Source organism: Nilaparvata lugens, chromosome 1 (genome assembly GCF_014356525.2).
Source record: "Nilaparvata lugens isolate BPH chromosome 1, ASM1435652v1, whole genome shotgun sequence".
Lineage (NCBI taxonomy): Eukaryota > Metazoa > Arthropoda > Insecta > Hemiptera > Delphacidae > Nilaparvata > Nilaparvata lugens.
The window spans coordinates 75,864,116-75,888,821 of record NC_052504.1 but is presented as its reverse complement, the minus strand read 5'-3'; the positions used below and the strand labels follow the sequence as shown (position 1 = coordinate 75,888,821).

General features: G+C 32.9%; 1 protein-coding gene across 2 annotated transcripts in view; it reads left to right on the top strand.

Moving 5' to 3' along the window:
* Nucleotides 1-987: 987 nt before the first annotated feature.
* Nucleotides 988-24,706, top strand: part of LOC111050667 (facilitated trehalose transporter Tret1) — a 38,406-nt gene continuing 14,687 nt past the window's right edge. The window contains exon 1 of one of the 2 annotated variants that reach the window (XM_022337015.2): nucleotides 988-1,117. In XM_022337015.2, the coding sequence (XP_022192707.1) occupies nucleotides 1,082-1,117 (36 nt within the window). In that variant the 5' untranslated portion in view covers nucleotides 988-1,081. Of the gene's footprint in view, nucleotides 1,118-2,504; nucleotides 2,820-24,706 lie in introns of those variants that run through there. The other variant, XM_022337014.2, reaches the window with a different exon arrangement.

Sequence of the window (24,706 nt, the reverse complement as noted above, 5' to 3'; positions counted from 1 at the left end):
ACAGTGTTTTATCCTCAACACAGTCAAATTTAAATATTTTTTGAAAATTTTTCACCCGCAATTATCATCCTTCAAAGAACAATCTAAAAAAGTAACAATTGACACTGAGAGAATGTCATTAGCATTGATAAGTCATTGGATATGGATAAATGGATATCTTTGATTCCAGAATGGGATAAACCAGATTGAATTTCTCCACTCTTTCGTTCAGTTAATCAGGGACATGATAGGTATATCATGACAATCGACATGAGTCAATCTCATCAAGTTAAGGATAAAAGAACAAGATAATAAATATTTATATTGTAATGAGCAGTGATCGCTATGATCATGATAAAAAACAACTTGCATATTTAATAGCATTGATTGTTCGTCACGACTGGGTCTTCCGTTTTAGCAGGGGAAATTACGCCAGTTCCTTGTATTTCAAATGAAACATAGTTTTGCAACACTGTAAGATCGGGAGAAATTGATAAGTCAATAGTTGATGAACAATAGTTGATAATAATGCATGGAAATAGTGTTTAGGTGAAGAACATCCTTTTTTATCAGCTCATTTTTGTTATTTCGTCGGTGTATGATTTTATATGATGATTGTTTTTCGGTTAGATGTATAAAAAATAGGAATTAGGTGAAATTTATTTGTTTTTGTCTTGAAGGATACATTTATTTTATCAATAATTCATTGTTTAAATTCGACCCACAACTCTATGCCAGTAATTGGAATAAATGATCTTCAAGGAGAATATGTAAGATAGAATCTTAAAAATTTACATGGAAATAAAACTTTGATTATGAAGTATTGGCAATGGATAGAGTGGCTTACCTTTTGAGTTGCTTATCATCATATATATTGTTTTATTTTTATATATTTTTATATATTTTTACATATTGTTTTTGTTTATTTTCTTGTGTAAAATGATCGCCGGAGTAATTTTTTCCAGTTATGTTCTCGTTTTGGGCTCTGAATATCTTCCATTATTCCAGAACAACCAATGAGCTGGACCCAACTGGTTTTTATTTATCTTGGAGCTCCAATATATCTCTCATACTTGTTTGATGGCCATGAAGATTGGAGGCAATGCTCATTTATCCATCTAGAATCTATGGAAGCCAGGTTTGTCTTTACAGCATTTTACTCAGATTGGCTTTTATCATTAACGCGTGTACTGACATAATATACGTACTATTCTCAGTACTCGTAAAATACTCAAAATTTTATGAACTGTTCTTTTGTCAAAATTATAAATAGTTGGATGATCCATGATCAAAGCCTTTCTAGCAATTGAACAACTAGAATCGCTTTCAAGACGAGTTTAAATCGCAATATGTACAGAATGAGCCAAATCTAATATGAATTGGATTTCAGCTACCATGTTAAAAAAGGACCTGGTGGTGGTCTGAGAGAAAAAAATCTCTCACTCTTTCTTCAGAATGCTGACTTTCATCAGTGTTTTTTTTTTACATTTGCATGAATAAATAGATGAAGCCTCTAATACTTCTTGCTCAAACTCACGTCTGGAGTTAATTTTTTTTTAAATGAATCAGCGAAAATGATAGAATGGTAGTAAAATTAGAGTAGGCCACTGTGAGTTATACTATTTGAAACTATAAATAAAAATGTTATCTGAGTAGCCTTATAAATCATTTTATCTTTTTATTGAAGCTATATTAAAAGTAGCCCTAAAGAAAAAATACAATATTTGAAACTACTATTTGAAGCAAAGTAGCTCACCTTCAAATAAGTCCGTCGTTTTATCAGAATGCTTTATTTTCTTGAAAATGGTTAAATTTGAATATAGAATTCCTAAATATTGCAATCGAGTGTAAAAACCATGAATTATTACTAATACAAAGAGTGTCACAGATAGATTGATGTACGAGATGTAGATAGATGGAGATGTACAATTTCATGCAAGTTAATGATTTCAATTAATTAGTCTGAAAACAGTTACGGTATGCCAATCATTGACAACAGAATCAAACGTTTGAACTATTGTTTTGAAGTCGAGGGTGCTGCTCCTTTGATACGCCCATAATCTCTCTAGTATCATATTTCTACTATTCACTGAACCATCTATTAACAATAAGGAAGAAGTAGGTTTGCTCATGACTCTACTAAGTAAGTGAATTATTATTCATCCGTCGATATGTACAAATTCACTCATCATTAGAATCATATTGGAAGAGTGAAAACAGGTGAACCCTCTAATATTCCTCCCCCAAATATTGCACGATAACGAGGGAATTGATAGTCATTGAGAGCTGAAAGACAATAATAATTGATTATTGATATTATATTGTGTTTTCGAGGGTGTGAAATTTGATGCGGTAGCACATAGCAGTGCAGTAGAGAAGTTGTTCAATGAACGCACCGCGCCGTGCAGATGAATGGTCCTGGCTGTGAAAGTGATAAGCGGTATCATTGTTGGTGGTGTGGAGGGGGTGGGGTGCCGGCATCCCCACCCCAAGCCATCTGACATCAGCTGACTGGCAAAGCGGGCTCACTCACACTCATGCCGCGAATGCTGTGATAATGCAGTGCTCCTTTCTCAGATACGGACTACTCAACCATCTCGCCGCTAACAACAAGCTTCACGCGCCAAAATAACTCGAAAACATCTTAACCCGCGAAATTTGGCCCGGCGCCTAGTACAGTAAATAGTCAATAGTTGTGCTTCAAACAACGCCATGTCGTCTCCCGAGGGTGCTTGATCTTTCGGATTTCGTTCTCTTCACTCAATAACATACACGTCAAAATGTTTGATTCTACTCTGAAACGGTTTTGGAAAATATGGGAATGGGGCATTGGGAGAACGGTGAGTACCTTTCTGTATTATATTGCACAAAAGATTGTTTTTTTTTTTGGATTTATATATCATAGTAGACCTAGACTTAATTTTTTACATATAAAATTAATGTTGATTAGTTGCAAATTAAAAATTGAAAATAATAATGAAAGTGAATAGTATAATAACAATAGATATTCATGATCACTTTCATCATACATAATATATTATTTAGAACAATTTTCAGTTTATGTTCTTATTTCATGTGAAATTTGACTTACTCTAATCTCAAACTCAAATCGGCAGCTTGATTTGGTGAAAGAATATGCTCTTCAAATTACATTTACTACATATTTTCTCCTATGTTAATTTAACTGGTATATTTTCAACAGTTATAAGATTTTTTCTCTATTTTCAATATGAGTTTTCATAACAATTCACATTCAACTTTAGCAGACAAATTAAGGGGTTGTATGTCATCTCCATGAATAAATATTAAAATGCTGTTTAGTTTCCCTTTGAGTATTAAATTAATAAACAGTCTACCTGTAGAATTGAGTATATTTTTGAATAATTTATATTTTGGTTTTGTATCGTTGCTGGAAATACGTGGGCTTGGCTACAAGCTGAGAGGATATACATTCACTTTTCCATATCACTGTTTGAAGATAAGTAACCCTATTGAATAAAAGGAGAAGAGACTGAAGTACATAGTCCCATTAAATCTTAATCCTGCTTATTTTATAGTTTGTTCGGAGAATATTTTTTTCTAAAATTAGAAATTTATTAGATTACCTGACGATTTTCCTACTGTAATCTATTATTTATTAAAGTAATTTCTTCCAAATTCAAGCCTTCTCCGTCAATAATTTGAAGATTCCTTATATTTCGTAGAAGGCTTGAAATAGGTACAAAAGGAATTTAATTCAAAAATTCATTTTTTATAGCATATGAAGTATTATGATAAATTGTTTATTTACGATAAAACTCTTAAGAAAAGTTATGATTTTTACATTCTTGTCCTCCCAATTCGATTCAGTTTGATTCGTGATTAACGAGAGAATACTGATGGAAAACTAGAAAGTGACTATAATGATTGAGAAGAGTGAGAGAAAGAGTGATTGAATAATAGACATGCTCTACACAGCTCCTTTCAGCTGGAAAAACGGTTTCCACTTACAGTCATTGCATTCAATAGATGCATTCAACTGTATTTATAACTGACCTATAGGTCTAGATTATTTTTCCGTGTCCTTGTCAAAAACGTACACACCTCCCCGTAATATGCTGTATCATATGAATTACAACAACAACCAGTAGCCAGTTTGTTTGGAAAGCTGTCATTGAGAATCTGTATTTAGCAATTAGTGAAATGTATATAACACTCTATATTTGATCAGCTCAAGTAATCTTAATGAGTTTGATCTATCACTCATTCTGTAGTAATTGGTCAAAAAGATCCCAAGCTTGACATAAAATGACAAATGAAATTAATCAAGGATCTTGCCATAACACCAATGAAGTACAGTTATTTCATTCATCATTAATTGGAAGGTCTCATCTCTTAGATCGGTCTCAGCTGAATCTGAAACAAAAAATGGTTACTAACAGCTTCTGCTTATGGTAGGTAGACTGCTTCATAATCGATAAAATTTATTACCATATGAATGAAGTGTTAATAGTGCTCATGCTCAATGTAATACAGGGCAGGTTTTAGCTTGAAGTTCTGATTCCGCTAATTCACTAGAATTCGCTAATTTTATCCGCCTATGGCCATTGATCAAAGTCTGGGGGTCCTTGATATTCATCTGGAATAGCTGAGAGTCACTAATATTAGGTCACAATAAATTGTGAATTAGGTCACAATTTATTGTGAAAGTGAAATATTTCAAATTTATTGATAAATCAGCTTCTCAGGGCATATCTAGTATTATTCTCGTATATTTTGCAGTACAGAACTGAACTACTCATTACTTAATAATTCTATTTGTTATCTTCTCCATCATTCTGCCATGTCATATACATCAATAATCTATTGTTTTTGTAAACGTCCTTAGTATCAATCTGTAAACATCACTTATCTGTTTTGTTCTCCAATCTGTAATATTAAGTAAATTAACAGAACTCATTCTCCACACCCATACTGTGTCTTTGTGGGTAATATTAGCAATATTTGAAATGTAACTACAGATGTACTGTATTTTGTAAATAGAGATTCAGTTGATTTTATTTGAATCGACTCTAAAAATACTTTTTTTAAAAGTTTATTTACTTGTGAAAAAGACATCGGCTTGAATAAGGCTTTCACTAAACATCGCAGTTGAAGAAAGATGACATGGAGAAATAGGTATAGGGGAAGGGGTTTGTTTTCAAGTAACCATACAAATATTGAAAGACTGCCAAATTGATAGAACTGAAATTTGAGTAGCTAAACTTTGGAAAACAAAAAACTTTGTATCTCAGACTCATATTTATTATATAGATCAAAAGGACTCTAGTGATGATCTTCTTTGGTGTTGACTGGCTTCGTTCAGGCTGCAGGCTACATACATAAAATCATAGATGAAGCAACAGAATTCCCTAAAATGTAGGAAATGTATCCACTGCATTCGATATGATCTCCATTTGGTTTCTTTCCTGATCTCAACAATGATTATATTGATGAAAGATTTTCAACAGATCAGGAACTGAATGAGTTGTAATTACTTCAATGTTGAAAAGAGCAATAAGCTCAACTCAAATGACTACAATAGGAGACATGGAGCAGCACTACTAAAAATTTAACAATGAAACGTGTTCATTTACTTTATTGTGAGATATTAAACAATGCGGATACTACTCAGAGAATCGGAGTGGAATCTTCAAATAAAAAGAAATGTTTGAAGTCGTGAGAACTCTGTAATTTACATTTGAATGAATAAGAGTTATTATTTCTATTTCCAAATTGATATTAGTGTATCAAGTTGATGCTATTTGAATAATGTCTCTTTTTGAACAGGATTATAATAAATTTATTGATGATTCATTGGCTGAATGAATCAAGAATACACTCTGTGACCGAAATAAGTTTGGCTTTTACTCCAAGCTTTCTAAAATGTTCGTTAATTGATTGCAATTTTGTACAAAATAGAGCAAAATCCCTTCCATCAAATAAGAGACGAATACTAATGTGGAAAGACCAGTTCTGTATAGTGGGTATGTACTTTGACTATCTATTACTTTATCTAGACTATCATCACTATTTGTACTTTGACATCTATTACTTCCCTGACATCAACATTGATCAATGGCCAATCAATTTTATTTTTTCCGTTTAAGCCAGAGTAGAGGTTACCATTATTTGATGGAGGGAACTCAAAATTGAAAATGCAATGATCGTGCTTAATCCATCGCGCATCGCTATTATATTCGATTTCTATATCTAGTCACGCTAGTTGCACTGCCCTAGAATATAACCGATTTGAAATTGATGATCGTTTTATATGGATTGAGATTAATTGGAGCTCGTGTGGTTGCTTGTTAAAAGCACTTTTCTCTTCCACCTTCGGGCCAATTGAATTGAAAATCTGTTAATAAGCGTCTTCGCCCTAGATATGTAATAAGATTATCCCTCCACTTATCAAAATCAAATTGGAAAATTGTTTGCAAATGACCAAGAATAAATTACCAATGTTGTGAGTGTACATTTCAAATTCATATGTTGGTTGAGAACGTTCTAGGCTATTTTGAAGGTCAAGTTTCCCGACTGTTCGGAAAATTCTCCCTTTATTTCCCTCATTATGTCATGAACTCGTTTCCACTCGGGCGATGCATCAAAATGAGCCAGGTTATGTAATATTTGAGTAACTTAATGGGTGCTCGATGTGAATATTTCATCAATTGTGATGTCGGAAAAATTGAGATTTTAAAGTGGTTTCTTGTTTCTCAAAGAGAAGACTCAACTGTGTTATTACATTTGTCCAAGAATAGATCTCAAATTGCGGACGTAATTGAATTGACTTTTTCCGATAAAGGAAATTGAACTCACTACACCTATCAGTGAAATTAGATGAAAGCTTTATTGTGTATCACACTCTATTTTTCAAATATGCTTGAAAGAAGAAGCTCTGGAAGTTTTTTGAACTCAAGCTCTTCTAATGAGGTAATTGAAATTCACAATTTTTCAAGGAGCACTCACCTCATCGATTCTATTTAACAAAAAAAATCATCTTCAAAATGTAACAGACTTCTAACTTAGCCAGGCAAGCTTCAAAGCTGGAAATAAGCTAGTATATTATAACTATTATACTAATAAAAACTGAAACATGTCCACCAGGTGTTCATTTTCACAATAAACAGGGGAAAAAGTAGTGAAAAGGAGTTGGCCAAGCACCGGTTAAAGGAAAATCTTCGTGTATCAGAGTGAGTTCAGTTTATTAGTCTCTTCTATTAGAAAGTAAACAAATAGAGAAGATGGAGAAAGCGAAAATAGCTTTTATAAAAATAATGATTCAAAATAAAAAGGTATAATTTAAAACTTGAATTACGGTAATTGAAAAGGCTGGGAAAAAACTGGAAATAAATCATGCTTTTACAATAATGAAAGAAACGTTTTGAATTATTTTATTGAATAGTCTGATGAAAATATTCCACTGATAATAAAATAGCACACATCAACCAATTTTATTAAAATTTCACAATGTGTATCACACGTACATGCTAGGTCTACTTCGAATTGGTTACGATAAATCAGATTATGTTAATCACTGATAAACGTGTTACCCATCTCGTGACTGAGTTTCACGACCAGCCGGGAGCAGTGAAGAACTGACCATCACCCTGGGGACCTCGTTTTGATAAGCACCCAATGTCCGCTAATCTAATACTGCAACCACGTGACAGGAGATAAACGTGATCAGAGCTGATTGGCTTGCTAGGAGGGTCAAAGTGGAAGTGAACTGATCTCAAGATCCAATCCACGCCACTTGTGGTCGGTCGACTCCCTTCTGCTTCCTAGTCACTAGTCGCTCTGCTCTGATCCCAAGAAGGTCGACTCAATTGTTTCAAATTGTTCCGAACCGAGTCCGACTGACTCCAGCACTGGATTACCTTGCTTTAGAATAATGGTGTTACCTCTGCTCTTTATAAGCCCACTCACATTATTGCTATTAATGAATCATACTATGTTTACGGTTGGATTATATGGTTCAGTACAATACTCAGGACACCATAGAATACAACTTCAGAAAATTTTCAGGGTCAGATATTCGTGGTCAAACTCTCTGTGTTTGACCATAACTATTTAATAGGCTCATAGAATTAGATTCACTACGATTTCCGATTGTGATCATCAATCTATCATACATAGTATGCGAACACAATACAGTACGATGGAGTTAAAGTTTGTCGACCATCTTTTCTTACAACCCTTGAATACTCGAATATTTGAACAGCATTATTTTCTTTCTCTAGCCTTTTATATTCCATGACAGGAAGCTTTGAACTTCAAAGGAAAGCTTCAATAATTAACCTTTTTAAAACACGTACTGCTTGATTCATAAAAAATCATTAAACTGATTAAAGTTCTTCTCCAACAACAAACCGATAAAAATGTTTGTTTAATCTACAAAATATGTAGTACCTACACTCATAAATTCCTTGATGTTATTCGTTCAATATAGTTATTCAAAATTCAATAGATGAATGCTTAAGGAACCTTGAATTTGGAAAGTCTCTTTTTTGTTCTCTATTGTTTCACTAGAATTCTTGGAATACGAAACTTTTTGCTTTCCCTTCCTTCTTTCCCCGATTTTCTCCGATGTTGCTCCATCAATGTTTGGCTATAATTCATCAGTGAATCACTAAATTCTTTCTCACGTTGCTTATTCGTGATCATTTTTCAAAATACATTCATTATATCTCCACTATCCAATTTCCACAGTGCAAACAATTTAATATTCTTATTATTACTTAATTTTCCCAATAAACTCATTTTCCCTATATTCCTCATCAAGAAAGGAATATAATCATGATATCAATCTTGTATCTCCAATTCAAAATAGGCTCTTCAAAATAGAAAATTGTTAAATATCGCGTTTTCTAAACTAGCAAATCGTAATTTTCTGTTCGATTAATTTAGCCTATCAACTCAGGCTTCCATCAAGCTTTATGATTACATCTAGCAAACGCGAAACAAGAGAAAACAAAATTGAACTATTCACATTTCAAGATTGGATGTAATACCCTATGCGAATGGCAAGTTATATATAAGGCGTCTTTATAAATTCAAAGCCTTTGGAAGGAAGGAATGAGTGTTGGATAAGGTGGACTAGCCCTGTAGGGAAAATCTCAGAACAGGAACTGCAACCTGATCGTGAGTGATATTTTCGGCAAATCAATGCTGAGTGAATTTGCTGATAGGAGAAATTGAAGACGGAAGGTCAGTGCCGTGTCATGTGTCCTTGTTCAGAATCCAAACTAGTTTACAGTGATAATGAGCTTTATTGCCGTGAATTCCATGCCTTACAACACAGGTTAATGCTCTATCCATGCGAATGACAATCCTCAACGTATTTTGTCCAATGTTGTAAGTGAAAGCAACAGTTATTGTTGAAGTCAGTTCATGTGGTAGCCTACTTTTCAACTTGTTTCAAAATAGTCATCACCAAAAATAGTTTCAATTTCGTATGTCAACAAATGAAGTGAATCGAAGTTCAGACATACCATTTGTACTGCATTGAATCCTGTTAAAATTCTGTTTATTATCTGAAATTGAACACTCATTGAGAATAATCAATTACAAAATGGATAAATTCATCTATTAATTCAATACTTTGTATAAGAACTTTGATTTTGTGTAATAATATTTGCGCATCTGAATTCAAGCCAGTACTAAATTTGCTATTGTTTTTAGTTGGCTACTTTTCAGTAGCCGAGTTGTGTTACGTTGCGATTGCAAGCGAGGATAATTCACACAGCGAAAGTTTCAAACAACAAAGATAACTGGAATTATTCAATCTAATTTGTTCATTAAAAAAACTTCAATTTTGAACACTTATTATAATGATTCTGCTCAGTATTATGTTATACTAGAACTTATTCCAAAATATGTTAATCTTGATTCTCAATTTAAATCTGTGCGTTTTCCTTTTAATGAAAATATCTATCATGGAACATTATAATCATTGAATCATCTATGTCAACTAGTACGTATTAAACAAAAAGGTTTTTCGAGGCAATAAAACTACAATAAAATTCATACTGAAGCATGGAGAATATATACTGGAATCTGAAGGGACTTTGATAAGCTATTTATTCTGCTATATATATATATATATATATATATAGTTAACAAAAAATATTTTCTGTTATAAAGATCTTCAATAAGTTCTCGAATGAGAAATGTAGTTGAGAACTAATTGAATCTCAAGAACTTAATAGCTCGTCTCCATGAATAAACTTTGCATGAATTTCCGTAATAGGAGTAATATTACTGTATAACATGCAAATCATAGTAAAGTCGACAGAATATTCTAGAACAGTCTACGGCAATTACGATAGATATTTAAATTGATTGTTACTTTGTAACAATTAATTTGTAACTGATTACTTTGTAACTGGGATGGTACTTCATGGAAATCTTGATAGAACATGTCTATCGTATAACAATCGATCTATCTTGTTTAGCTCGAGGTAGATTGTCAATCCCTAGCAGAATAATTCAGTTGAAAAAAACATCATCACGATAAACAACTTGGGCCATTGAATAATTCTCATGCAACGGTTCAATATCAGTGATGCGCTTTTCAAGGTTGTCGATACAATATTGAATTTAATATGAAAAGTAGGCCTACTAAACTCAGTTGAATAATAGATTCCACTAACCAAAATATCTGAGTAGATAAGAAACGCGGCTCCGTTCGACCTTCATCGAGAATATTCTGGAATTAAGATTCCAGCTTATGATCTAAAACTTAAACTCTGGATGTTATGTAAGAGAAAATTTACTAAAAGTTTTGATAATTTAATCAATTTCCAGTACAATTGCTTCCTTATGTTCTGATTCATCAGTTTTATTGTCATGATCTAGAGCATTATGATCTACAGAATTATCAGTTGAATAGCTGCCTAGTCGAGAATTCACCCAATTGAGAATAGTATGAATAACTACTATTCATGATTCAATAGTCGTGTTTTTATTCATCTGCATTAATCAATATCGATATCATTTTCCAAGGTCTGATTGAGAGTTGAAGCTTGAAAAATTGAGTAATTTCAATTCTATCCATGCATTCAACTAGATTTATCAACTAGATTTATTCAACTAGATTTGTGCCCTAGATTAGGGCCCTACAAAAGTATCCTTCATCAGGCGGAGTATTAAAACTAGATGTGTATGTGTTGGGAGAAAACTTTCAGAAGGCACCAGTTGGGTGGTAGTGTGAGATTACTGCACCCTGAAAACTGAAATCCTCATTATATTTCTCACTGCAAAACTCCAACAAATATGTTCGACAGATATTCTTATAACCGTTATTGAATCAATCAATCGTGTAAATTGATATGATCTTACTGATTTTTCATGTGACACAAAGACACATAGAACACATTCACAATGAAACAGTTACAATGAAGAACAATATTGATAATTACTCCAGTAGAATGCTAGTTCTCATTTTTAATACCTGATAGTATACCCAATTGAAATTTTAGCCCAACATCAAAGACCTTGATGTATAATATTATATTCTGAGAACGTTTTGCGTGCTGCGAATTTTCGCGTTTTCCAAATATAAGTTACTGCACCTAAAAGACAATAATTTCAAAGATTTCCTTTTTTGAACTCCGCTTCGTGCAGTTATGTTGGCTTGTGAGTCTCCCTGCCGCGCAGCTTCTATGTGAAAGCCATACTGACAGCCAATGACCTTTTCTGCTCATTTCCGCTTTTCCACAAAGAAGTGAAAATTTCTCACAAAGGATCGGCCATCTGAATCAAATTGAATCGACAAATTTGCTGCCCTATTTCACGTTTTCTGGCGTTTGTACCAATTTTCAGTAATCGGTTAACTGTTGTTAGCTCATAGAAAATTGAGGAATAACGGAGAATAGTGCTGAATTGGAACAGGCGAATAGGAATTATAGAAAATCGTTGTTTGCTCAGAGTGAAATATGTGTATGCTATATAGTGAGAACATAGGCTACTCTTTCAACGATACTCTTCATATCTACTGTATTCTCATTGGAGTGGTTCTCATAGTTTCAATTATTGCTGCTGGACTAATAGTCGTTTTAAGGACAACTGTAACTTATTTAAAAGCTAGATTGATAATTAATTAAATACAGTAAATCTCCATTAAACATCACAGTATTACTCAGGTTTAACTCTGTTATCAGTTACATTATAGTTTTTTATTTCAGATCCACTTAGATATTGTCATTGAATAAGAATATAAAGTACATATTATATAACACTTAATATTTTTATAATATTATTAATATTCATAATTATGATTTTATAATTTCTCTGCGTTATTGCTTCGAAGAATAAGTATTGAATTTGATAATAAGTTTACAAACCAATTGCCTGTTTTTCCTATCCGGCATAGACTTTTCATCTATGAAATACAAATTCTTCTCATTATTTATGACCAGTACCGTAGTTTGATTACCGATGCAACAATGTATACTGCAACGGCGTTAACAAAGAAGATCCCCAGCTGAGGTTAGCTGTGGTTAACACTGAGGTTAGCTGCACAACTTTTGAAACAAATCATCAGAAGGTGGAGCGTCCGTTTTGAAATGTGAAACTCTCCGTTTAACTTCTCTTTAATTCAGAAATAAGGATTAAATAGAAACTCAAGAAATATTCATTATAATTTTGAAAGTTGATTCACTTCTTCAGTAACTTCATGGAACAGTATTTTATTACATAACAATAATTTGCAATCATAATTCTCATTCAAATTTAAATTTCAAATGGATTAGCGAAATGACATGCGGATGGAATCAGATAATAACTTTTTTGTTCCTGCAACTTATACCTACCCTTTAATTAATTGTACTGATCAGATCAAGTAATTTTTTCAATATTGCTTTCAGCATATTATTTGGATATCTTTTCATTTGGACATTGCATAATAGACTTTGCCTCTAGTGGAAAATCCCCTTCTAATTGGATCAACTTGATTTTTCATGAAGATTTCCTTCGTTATACTTTCCATTACGTAACTCCACTTTGGTAACAAATAAGGTCTATGTCCAGCATATATGTAGGTGTAATAGCAGAGCAGAAAACATCTCTCCTTCAGGTTTTGAGATTTATTGAGTGCAAAATCGAGCTTCAACAGCTTAAGCTTATCCGGAATTACGCAGATTACTCAATATAATTACTGGTTTTATCATTGCGCCACCAATGAGCTAATTTTTTAAGCACACTCATGCATTGTAAGAGGATTTTCATTAGTGATGACTGATAAATACTAGATAAATATAGTGGTCATTTTTCCACATAAACTATTCTTGTCCAACAATAGCAATTAGAAAGATATATGAGCACGCCTTGATTAAATGTCTATTTTTAATATGCTTCCCAGATGATTCATTGTGTGGATTTTTATATTAACGTGTCTTGAATTTTGGTCCAATTTATCCTATTTCAAAGTCAATATTAATGCACAGAATGAATATATATAATAATTAATATACAACAGGTTTCTAATTATGAGAATGTTTATAATATCCAGCGCTACTTTTTAGTGATTAAACAGAAAGAATATTACATCCTTCTTATACCATAAAACACCATAATTTAATCCTTCAAAAACAACACAAAAACATATCAAAATTATCGAGAACTATTGAAAAAAATTGTTGAGAACGTATCTCAAGTTTTGAATTTCCATTGAAGCTCAGGTGAAACCTTGGAGACGCACAGTTTGATAAAATCTTTTCATGGGTTCTGAATAATAATCATAGCTGAGAAAGCCCAATTACAAGTTCTAATTGGGAACATTTTGAAATAGGGATTGTTTTTGAATTTTAGGCAATCAATAAATACATTAAAGAGTGAAATATTTTTTCAAATATTACAATTCTGTGACTTCGGAACTGTTTGAAGGTAGCCTAGTTGGTAGGAGATGATCGATAAAATTACTTAGTGTGCTTTCACCTAGAAAATTGGCATGATTGGGGAAGACATGTGCGATTCTTGCGTCTCCGAATACCTTAAAAACAGTTTAAGGATTACCTAAGGACATTGATTCTTTACAACTTACAGCGTCAAGCGAGTTTCCAACCTGAGAGCTGTATCCAAACATGAATATTTTCAATACATTTCTTATTAGTTTTGAATTATTATCAAAATTTCAGAGACGTTTGGGCACCTTGAAAAATGATTTATGATTTGCAATGTGTATAGTTGGCTTTCAAGCGGAATTCGAGAGCTGTCGACTCAGTGAATCATGAAAGCTCTCTCATAATTTTTCAGCCCAATACTGATAGCATCCGTTAGAAGTGCAATATTGAAATGTGTTAATTAAGCTGATATTGGTTGGTGAGCGTGATGCTGGGTGATAGTGGAGTTCTCTGCGAGGTGAGGAGGTGAGACGACCTTGGAGAGATCACGCACCACTGGTGATCTTGCTAACTGTTCTTGTGACAAACGATGGCTGATGGCCTGGATCATAGGACCATGTGACATGACACTGTTGTCAATGGTCAGTCCGTCTACCTGATCGAATGACACGCTGTTCAGGGTCCGTGATAAGAGTGCAAGACTAATCTTTTATAAAATATGCTGGTCTCATCTCAAATTTCGTGGCGGATAAGTGATGCATGTATGACTAAGCATGATGATGAGGAGAATCAATCAAGCATCAAATTTATTGAAGATTATCACAATTGGCACTATCAAAATTCATGTCTCCGATGACTAACCCAGCTCTAATCTATTCCCCAATTTCAAGTAGTTCTTGGAAATTAATAATGAAAAGATAATGTATTTTTCGGTAATTACTTGAAAAGTACACTAGTTAGATGGAATTAGATGAGGAGGCATTTTGAATTGGGAAGATTTCAAGGAGTGGGGAGTGTGGATTTGAAAATGATTATTGGGAAGGAATCGGAGGGAGAGCTGAGTATAAGATGAATAAAGAGAAGAAAATAGGAGATTCTATCTTTATTGGTATGAAGAAAATGATGAGGATGAGATCGAAAAAGAGGTGGAGAAAGTGAAGGATGTGAGTAGATCAGAGATAAGAAAATAGACAGTTGTAGATGTAGATTCAGTATAGTAATAGATGTAGTAGGCCTATAGGCCTAATAGGCTTACAATCAATTGATTGTAGATATAGAACTATGCAGAGATATCTAGAAAATTAAGATATATAGAGGAATTGTAGAATTGGAGAGAAAGCAGAAAGGGAGAAAGGAGTTTGGAAGAAGAAGGAGGAGGGAGAAGGAGGTGATTGAATGTGATAACTTTTCATTGACGTTGATGAATAAACGTTTCAAGCGCAAGATGAAAATTATGTAGGTGAATACTTCACAATTGAAAATAGAAAAACTATACCCTATTTGAAACGATAAATAGGGCTGATTGATGAGTACTCGCAAATAAATATATTATGAGAATTTTATTTTTTACTACTGTATAAACTTTTAAGGTAATTAAAATAATGTTGCTCATCTTACATTTCATTTTCGAGCGAAATGAGTTGTGAAATAGGGAAAGGTGGAAAGTGAAATTTGCTTGACGAGACAGCCATTGAAGTTGAACTCCGGTTCCAGTCAGCTGCATTGAAACACTGCAATGGAAGTCGAAAAAGGAAGATTACAAGGCCTTTTGATTGATAGCAACATGATTGCTGTTATAGCCCATTACCTCATAATTATTTGTCATAAAATCATTTATTATGCAATACACATTTACTCAAATATGTTTAGTTAATTCCTATCTGAAAAAAACGTATGCAAACTCCAAGAGCTTATCAAAGATTTGACATCCCAATCTCTAATTTCAGTAATGTTTCTTGGAATCATCGAAGCCAAGAAAGCTTAGCTATTACAGCAATAATAATTTTAAGAAATGACAAGATTCAGAATAGATAATAGATACTCGAATTGTATTTTTATGCAATGGATGTGTTTCGTTGGTAGTTTTCACCATTATCGGGAAATGCTTGAATACGCTAAATCAGTAGTACATGCGAATATAATGAATTGAGAATATACAGAACATTGGCTTTCCACTGCGGATTCAGATTCCACATTGTATGATATCGAGTCCCAAGCAAGAGACCTAAAATAATAGAAAATCATCGACATTTCTAGTTCACAAAAATTAGTCAACGATCATAATGGTTTCTATGAATGGGTATTTTATGATAAATGAACCAACTTCAGCTCGAGAGAGAAATGGAGGAAAGATTTCAAGAAGAAGTGACAGGTCTCATTTTCAAAATAATGTTAATTTATGAGGAAAAATTAGCCTATTACTAATTACTTGGCACATTCCACTTATTCAGTTGTCTATGCGAGTTTTCTTCTGAAAACAAGTCTGGCTGAATAGTTTCAAATTATTCGTATTCATATGTTTGACCAAACACTAAATTTTCGTATTACAGAATTAGTAATTTGGAATAATAATACAAATTGAAAGTTACGAGAGGATTATGATGACGGCTCTCTAGTCCTGAACATAGTAATCGACATGGTATTTGGTATAATATCCATCATCATGGTAGTATATTCTTCACCAAATGGATATGGTTGATGAAAATGATTTTCATGGGCAATGAAAATACTATTTATATAATAATTGTGGGTTTTCTCATATAGCATGATACACCTTATTTGTAAACAACTCTCAAGAAGAAAGAACGCACCTAGCCAATCATGCTTTGGTTTCCTATATCAATAAAAGAAACCATACAACCAATTACATCCAGTCTAGTAGCAGGTTCCTTGGCACCAACACTGGTGTTTTGGCTACAGAATTGATCAATAATCATTGTTATTGATTGAAATAATAATTATTATCTCTTTGGGTTACGAAATTGTATACCTCATTTAAATTCTATCAATAAATGACAGAATATCAAATCAATCAACACCTATTTTGAGTTTTGGGGTTATTATCCGGCTAATTCGGTATGTGGATAGGCCTATTATGTAATAATTCCACTCGCTCATGACGATCAATTGGAGGATTAATTATTTCCTTTGGCTAGGATAGCATTGTCTATTATTGATAAACAATGCATCAAAATGTGTCTAGTCATGTAAGAACGAACTGCAGCGTAATCCTGAGCTAGATTTAGAATTCAGCACATCTGTATCTGATGTCCTGGATCGCACTATCATCGATTATATCACGGAATGTAGTCCACAAGTCCACTAGCCATTTATTCCTCACGCAATCATTCAATGTCTCTTATATCAATTTATGGATATTATTGTTTATATCTTATCACTTTATTAACTTTTTGACGTAGCTTGGTTATGTATGGATTTTAATTCTACCTATCCCTAGTTTTTTTTCTCGTGAATGAATGTAAGATGAAAAATCAGTTTTATAAAATCGATCAAAAAGTTTAATCAATTATAGTTGAGTAATCACTATTATTGTAAAGAATGAGTTAATCCTCAAATACGAATCTATCAATGTTTCTCTAGTTATTGAAAGAAATTTTGTGAGTATGAGAATCATGAAACTTCTCCCAATAACTTCTTCACAAGTTCAAGTTCTCCATCATTTGAATTTTCTCCTGAATCACCTTCATCATAAATAGTAGTCATAAGAGAATCTAGTATGCCTCTCAAATCTACAAATCAATAAACTATATAAACCATACGACGCAATATCATTCATTTTCCTACAATTACCTTGAAAAGTGACCATTCCTGCACTGATCACAGAACGCAAAGAATCACTTTTCCGCTCTAGTGCGCAAAGTATTACTTTGCGTACTCTTAATACTTTGCGTATTATCTTGCAGCCATCCCAATCAGCTGTTGACATTGTTGGCGTATATTTTGAATGCGAATTTGTTCTATCTATATTTTTTCTGATTTTCAAATAAATAAAAATGAGAACTCATTCAATTATACATTTTGAATATTATTAATAATTATTCATTATTTCAAATAATATTTTTTTCATTCATAAATTGATTGGTTGAAAAATTATTTAGAAATTTAAATTTACTCGAAATTATTCAAATTATTTGGATTAATTTTATTTTTAATTTGAATAAATTATCGATTATTAATTTTCAATTGGATTATCAAGTTTAAAATAAATCAAATTTGTTATTAATAACAAAATTATACAGACAAACATTTGATGGATTTCAGCCATCATTTTACACATAATTACTCATTTTTCATATTCATTGGTAACTGTAAGAAAAATTTAATGTGAAATACTTGCGCAAAGTTCCTTTACTGCACTCAAGAAACCATTCAGCACTCACCTACGGCTTGTGCGTAAACGTTTCTTTCGGTGCAGCAAAGTGTCACTTTGCGCACTAGTTGCACGAATAACTAATTTCATTCATCTCAATTCAGTAGCACTACGTATACTTGATCCGTCAATATTATTTGTCAAATTCCGTTCACAAAATAATAAAATCGACCATTGATATTTTTCTCGATCGCGTTATCACTTTCCTTCCCATCAATCCTGTAAAAACAATTCCCCAAGAATTGGAATTAATTTCAACCTACTGATAGTGAGCTCATTAATTTGAAATCATCATTGAATCCCTTCTCAATGGAGGAGTCCAAGACATGTTTGCAACCTAGATGAAATGATGATCCTGAACAAAAGTAGATACCTAATGGAATATAATTCGAATTTGAATTTTGATTAATTTGTAAGTACTGGGGCTTGTAGAGACGCATGTGACTAAATTGTTTATGAATAGTAGAGATAAAGAGGTTCGAATGATTGATGGTTTTGTGTACCGAGAGAATTAATTAATTAGCGGAGGTAGGAAAAAAAACAGTTGTTTGAGTTTTGTTGACACGAATATTGGCGCGCAGTGTTTGGGTCGTGACTGAAGGGGCAGCCAGACAGAAGCAAGCAGCAAGCAAGCAGTGCGGTGCGGTGCGGTGCGCTGCGAACAGCAATCCGCGAACTGCAAGGCCGCAGCGACTGCACGCTCTGCCATGATCTTCGTGTGAGCTCCAATGCCAAAGCGAGCATGACGACCGGCAGCAATTCAAAGCAGTTGCAAACATGCTTTGTGCGCTAATAATGTCGGCCCACTACCGCTATCATTGGGGTAGGTAAATAAGGATTTTGATGATGACGGAATTGTAAAAGGGAAGAGGAAATTTCAAACCAATCATCCATAAACAGTAAAGTGGACATTCTCATTTTTGTAAAAGGTGATTGAGAGTGAAATGGAAGAGTAAATAAATTATGTCATCAGATGGAGTGTGGCATTGTGAGGCCCGGTTGCACGAAAGCCGGTTTAATTTTAATCGTGATTAATTTCACGATAACCAATCAGAGAAGGTTTTTTTCTAAAAGAAGGCTTCTCTGATTGGTTCTCGTGGAATTAATCACAATTAAAATATAACAGGCTTTTGTGCAACCGGCAAGTGAATTAGGCGAATTTGATAGCGACTATGAGAATAGATATGATTAGGAAATGATTTATAATTGTCACGTTATTTTTTTATATTTAAATAACGATTAGCCTCCTGTTTGGCATCAGTCGGTAGAGCATGAAATATTTAATATAATTATAAAAATTAGGTCGTGGTTTTTTTCATAGGATACAGTCTCATAAAAATCTTTATGGGCCCAGATGTGAGCTTCCACTATAATTCTGATAATTCATTAAAAAATAAATATATATATATATATATATATATATATATATATATATATATATATATATATATGGTACTTATCCTATAGTATTGAGGAATTAAAATAAATTGCACACCATAAACAATTTGATACATATATTAACAAATATTGCAAAAATAGATCAGGGCAAAAAATATAAAGAGCGATAAAAAATATATAATATAATATATAATATAAAAATAGAACAATAATCGAAATCAATAAAATATCACAGGCTAAATACTATTCTCTAAATTTATAGCACGAAACGTTACCATGTGCTTTTATTTTATAATCATATGCATTCTTTTGTATGTAGCTGCGATATTAGCTTGCTAATACTTGTCGACTTGGACAATTCCATTAAAAATAGATTCCTTAAAATCAGCTTGATAAATTGGCAATCAATAATCCAAATATATATATTAATTCTATAGTATCTAATAGATTTCTTTGCAATGAATATATATTTTATCTCAGGGTGCAAGATTCGGCACCTGACGGAATAAATAGAGCAATTCATCTAGTGAATCAGAGCTACAACAAACTATCGCAAATTATATTGCAGAAATTAAAGATCATATGAATATGTATTACTAGCCTAGATTTTATACTTCTTTAATTTATAGAACTTCTGATATGTGGATTTATTCGTTATTCTTCTAATAAAATACCTTTAATACTATATTTACTTGCGCAAGTATTTTTTACTAAATTCTTAATTTATGAGATAACCCTTTCGACGAGCTAGCTTTGATTCTCATGTAATTTCGAAGCACTGAGGGCGCCCTATCACTATTTCAATATTTCTCACTCACGTGTCGAAATTTTCTTATGAGCTGCTGATGTCGATCCAACTCCTGGTGGTCCTGGACTATGGTAGCCGGAGTCGTCTCTTCCAAGGGGTTACAAAATTATTAAAAAATGAAAATGACTTTTGCTTTATAAGAGCATCACAAAGTCTTATAAGAAATTTAATAATTCAATCTAACTTTAATTTTTACAAGTTATAGCAAGGTATTACGCTCTATAATATTAGGGACCTCTCATGGTGGCATTTGGCAGGCGAGTGTTGGTTCTCCTTTCTCAATTTTACAATTTTCATTTCCGATTTCTAAATTTACATAAAATTTGAATATCCTAGTCCTCCGCCATTCAAGGTTCAAATAGACTGTACTAAAATATTAAATTATTACTTATGTTGTATGTTTAATAATTTCTTTGCCTTCGGGCCATATCCAAAACATAGACTATACAACAATTTTATACAAATTCTATTTATTTGTAGAAATATATACAAATATTTTTGAATCGGCATACTATTGCCGCCTATCAATTGCCATTATGTGATTGGTGCATGCAAATTATTTCAGTATTCATGCGCCTGGTAACCTCCTATTTCCTGGATACATTTAATTATTTTTATTAGGTTTTTTAAATATGCTCTCTACATGCTAGTTAATTTTTTATATGTTATTATTTGTTTCATGCATCATAATAATTAGCCACGTGAGACCTTTTATTCCTCAAATTGCATACCGTTTTGCCACAATAAATTTCTGCCAAGGTGTTTGGTCAGATTCTACGTTGCATGGCTCGGTCGATCATTAGGTCGCCGATCACTAAATGTTTATGCCTAACCTCAACCTTCAATATTTTATATAATATTATATATTAGCAAAAAATTATTTCAATTCCTCTTAGGCTGTTATACAGTTTAGCCAGGACAATCTGATATTATCTAATCTTTATGTTATCTCTTTGGCGAAATTAGCCAGTTACTTTACTCAGACCTATAAATATTTCAGCTAGGGATTTTTATTTATCTATCCAAATTGAATATGTTACATAATGTAAACGAGGGGTGGATGAGAAGTTGAATTTGTGAAGTACCTATATCATAAACGATAAACGTAGAGTAAACGGAAAACTGCCTCGCAAATCGAACACCGGGGAGTGGAGAAATATATAAATTATTGGAATTTATAATGTTATGACTCGACTCAATCCATCCAACATCGGTTCATCGAAGGAAGGAGAGTAAAATATTTGAAACCAAATCAGCTCTCTTGTTATCGATTAGTATGCAGAATAGACGACTATACAATATGGACCTTCTAGATGTAAGCATTTCCCAAAAGATTGGTATGGAAATTAAATAAACGTTTTTTTTTCAAATATCGTAGGGTAATAGCAAACGTTATTCTGCGGAAGAAACATATAATACCTTCTACACCAATAAATTCAAGAGATTCTTCATAAACATTTGATGAGGAATAGCCATACAAAAAATAATCCAATGACTGTTATATGATACTGGAATTTTCTCTAGCAAGCACATAGCGATGATGATAGTCTTCAGTTGTATCCAGAGATTATAGAAGTAGAATTCTCTTCATCGTCACTTCATCTATTCTCTCTAGTTGCATCACTTTGCTTCGTTCGCCCTTTATTAACGTTATGAACATACGAGATACATAACATAGAAGAATAGAATAGTATTTGCATATGTTTGCACTGATTCAATGAACCAATATAAATTCGCTAGTAATATTATATGGTTTATTATTCTCTGTATTTAAGATTATTAATAAGCGCGTATACAATTCAAGTTCATATCCCATATCACAGCTATTGTTCAGCTTAGCCTAAATTATCATGAATTTGTTATCATTTATCTTGGTGAATAGTAAGAACAAGAAACTGTTGTTATGTTCTCGGGATCAGTCAGTCCTTGGAATATTATATGTGTACCAACAATACTTGGATCGTAATAAGCCAATGAAAAAGATACTTAAAAGTAGTTCGAAGCACGCATGCAGTTACTCACAAACCCGATTTCTTCCTAGTTCTGCGACTTTATCATTCCGCGAAGATATAGCCTAGACTGAGAATAGTTTGCTAGTAAACCTCATTAGACTGAAATAGAACTAGAAAGTATTATTGAGTGTAAGAGAGATGAAACGGTACAAGCGATTCGTTGAAAAGAAGTTGGCTTTATTAATGACTCAGGTGTCGGAAGATTCGAGCTTTTCCACACTTGGGTGTCCTTCAGTATCGCATTTACAATGTGGTCAGAAGAAATGAAGGCGAGAGTAGATAAATGCAAGTGCCGACCTCCGAGCTGTAACCAGTGCCTGTTCAAAAATACAATTGTATTGTAACAATATCGATTCGTCATAATCAATGTTATTGAGACTGATATAAATGGGCGAAATTGGCTTCGATTAATGCAGCTGCTGCTGTGAGCATTTCTACTACCTGCAACTCTTTGCAGGGCGTTGTTTGATTGATTCTGTTCAAAAAATTATTTCTACTTCCTGTTGAAATATTTTTTCATATTGTATGGAGTATCGTATTAGTTTCAGCTTCATTTTTGAATAGTAAAATGTACATATCTGTTTCTTGTTTTTTGAAACTAGACTATTCATTGAACATCATCAATATCCATTTTTATATTTTTCATTTCTCAAAATAAAGAGAAGTTTATTTCTTTTAAATTGAGAAGGATCCATTTCAATCCCATCAAGTATCTATGGAATATAATTCGAATTTGAATTTGATTAATTTGTAAGTACTGGGGCTTGTAGAGACGCATGTGACTAAATTGTTTATGAATAGTAGAGATAAAGAGGTTCGAATGATTGATGGTTTTGTGTACCGAGAGAATTAATTAATTAGCGGAGGTAGGAAAAAAAAAACAGTTGTTTGAGTTTTGTTGACACGAATATTGGCGCGCAGTGTTTGGGTCGTGACTGAAGGGGCAGCCAGACAGAAGCAAGCAGCAAGCAAGCAGTGCGGTGCGGTGCGCTGCGAACAGCAATCCGCGAACTGCAAGGCCGCAGCGACTGCACGCTCTGCCATGATCTTCGTGTGAGCTCCAATGCCAAAGCGAGCATGACGACCGGCAGCAATTCAAAGCAGTTGCAAACATGCTTTGTGCGCTAATAATGTCGGCCCCCTACCGCTATCATTGGGGTAGGTAAATAAGGATTTTGATGATGACGGAATTGTAAAAGGGAAGAGGAAATCCATAAACAGTAAAGTGGACATTCTCATTTTTGTAAAAGGTGATTGAGAGTGAAATGGAAGAGTAAATAAATTATGTCATCAGATGGAGTGTGGCATTGTGAGGTCCGGTTGCACGAAAGCCGGTTTAATTTTAATCGTGATTAATTTCACGATAACCAATCAGAGAAGGTTTTTTTCTAAAAGAAGGCTTCTCTGATTGGTTCTCGTGGAATTAATCACAATTAAAATATAACAGGCTTTTGTGCAACGGCAAGTGAATTAGGCGAATTTGATAGCGACTATGAGAATAGATATGATTAGGAAATGATTTATAATTGTCACGTTATTTTTTATATTTAAATAACGATTAGCCTCCTGTTTGGCATCAGTCGGTAGAGCATGAAATATTTAAATATAATTATAAAAATTAGGTCGTGGTTTTTTTCATAGGATACAGTCTCATAAAAATCTTTATGGGCCAGATGTGAGCTTCCACTATAATTCTGATAATTCATTAATATATATATTATATATATATATATATTATATATATATATATATATATATATATATATATATATATATATATATATATATGGTACTTATCCTATAGTATTGAGGAATTAAAATAAATTGCACACCATAAACAATTTGATACAAATATTGCAAAAATAGATCAGGGCAAAAAATATAAAGAGCGATAAAAAATATATAATATAAAAATAGAACAATAATCGAAATCAATAAAATATCACAGGCTAAATACTATTCTCTAAATTATAGCACGAAACGTTACCATGTGCTTTTATTTTATAATCATATGCATTCTTTTGTATGTAGCTGCGATATTAGCTTGCTAATACTTGTCGACTTGGACAATTCCATTAAAAATAGATTCCTTAAAATCAGCTTGATAAATTGGCAATCAATAATCCAAATATATATATTAAATTCTATAGTATCTAATAGATTTCTTTGCAATGAATATATATTTTATCTCAGGGTGCAAGATTCGGCACCTGACGGAATAAATAGAGCAATTCATCTAGTGAATCAGAGCTACACC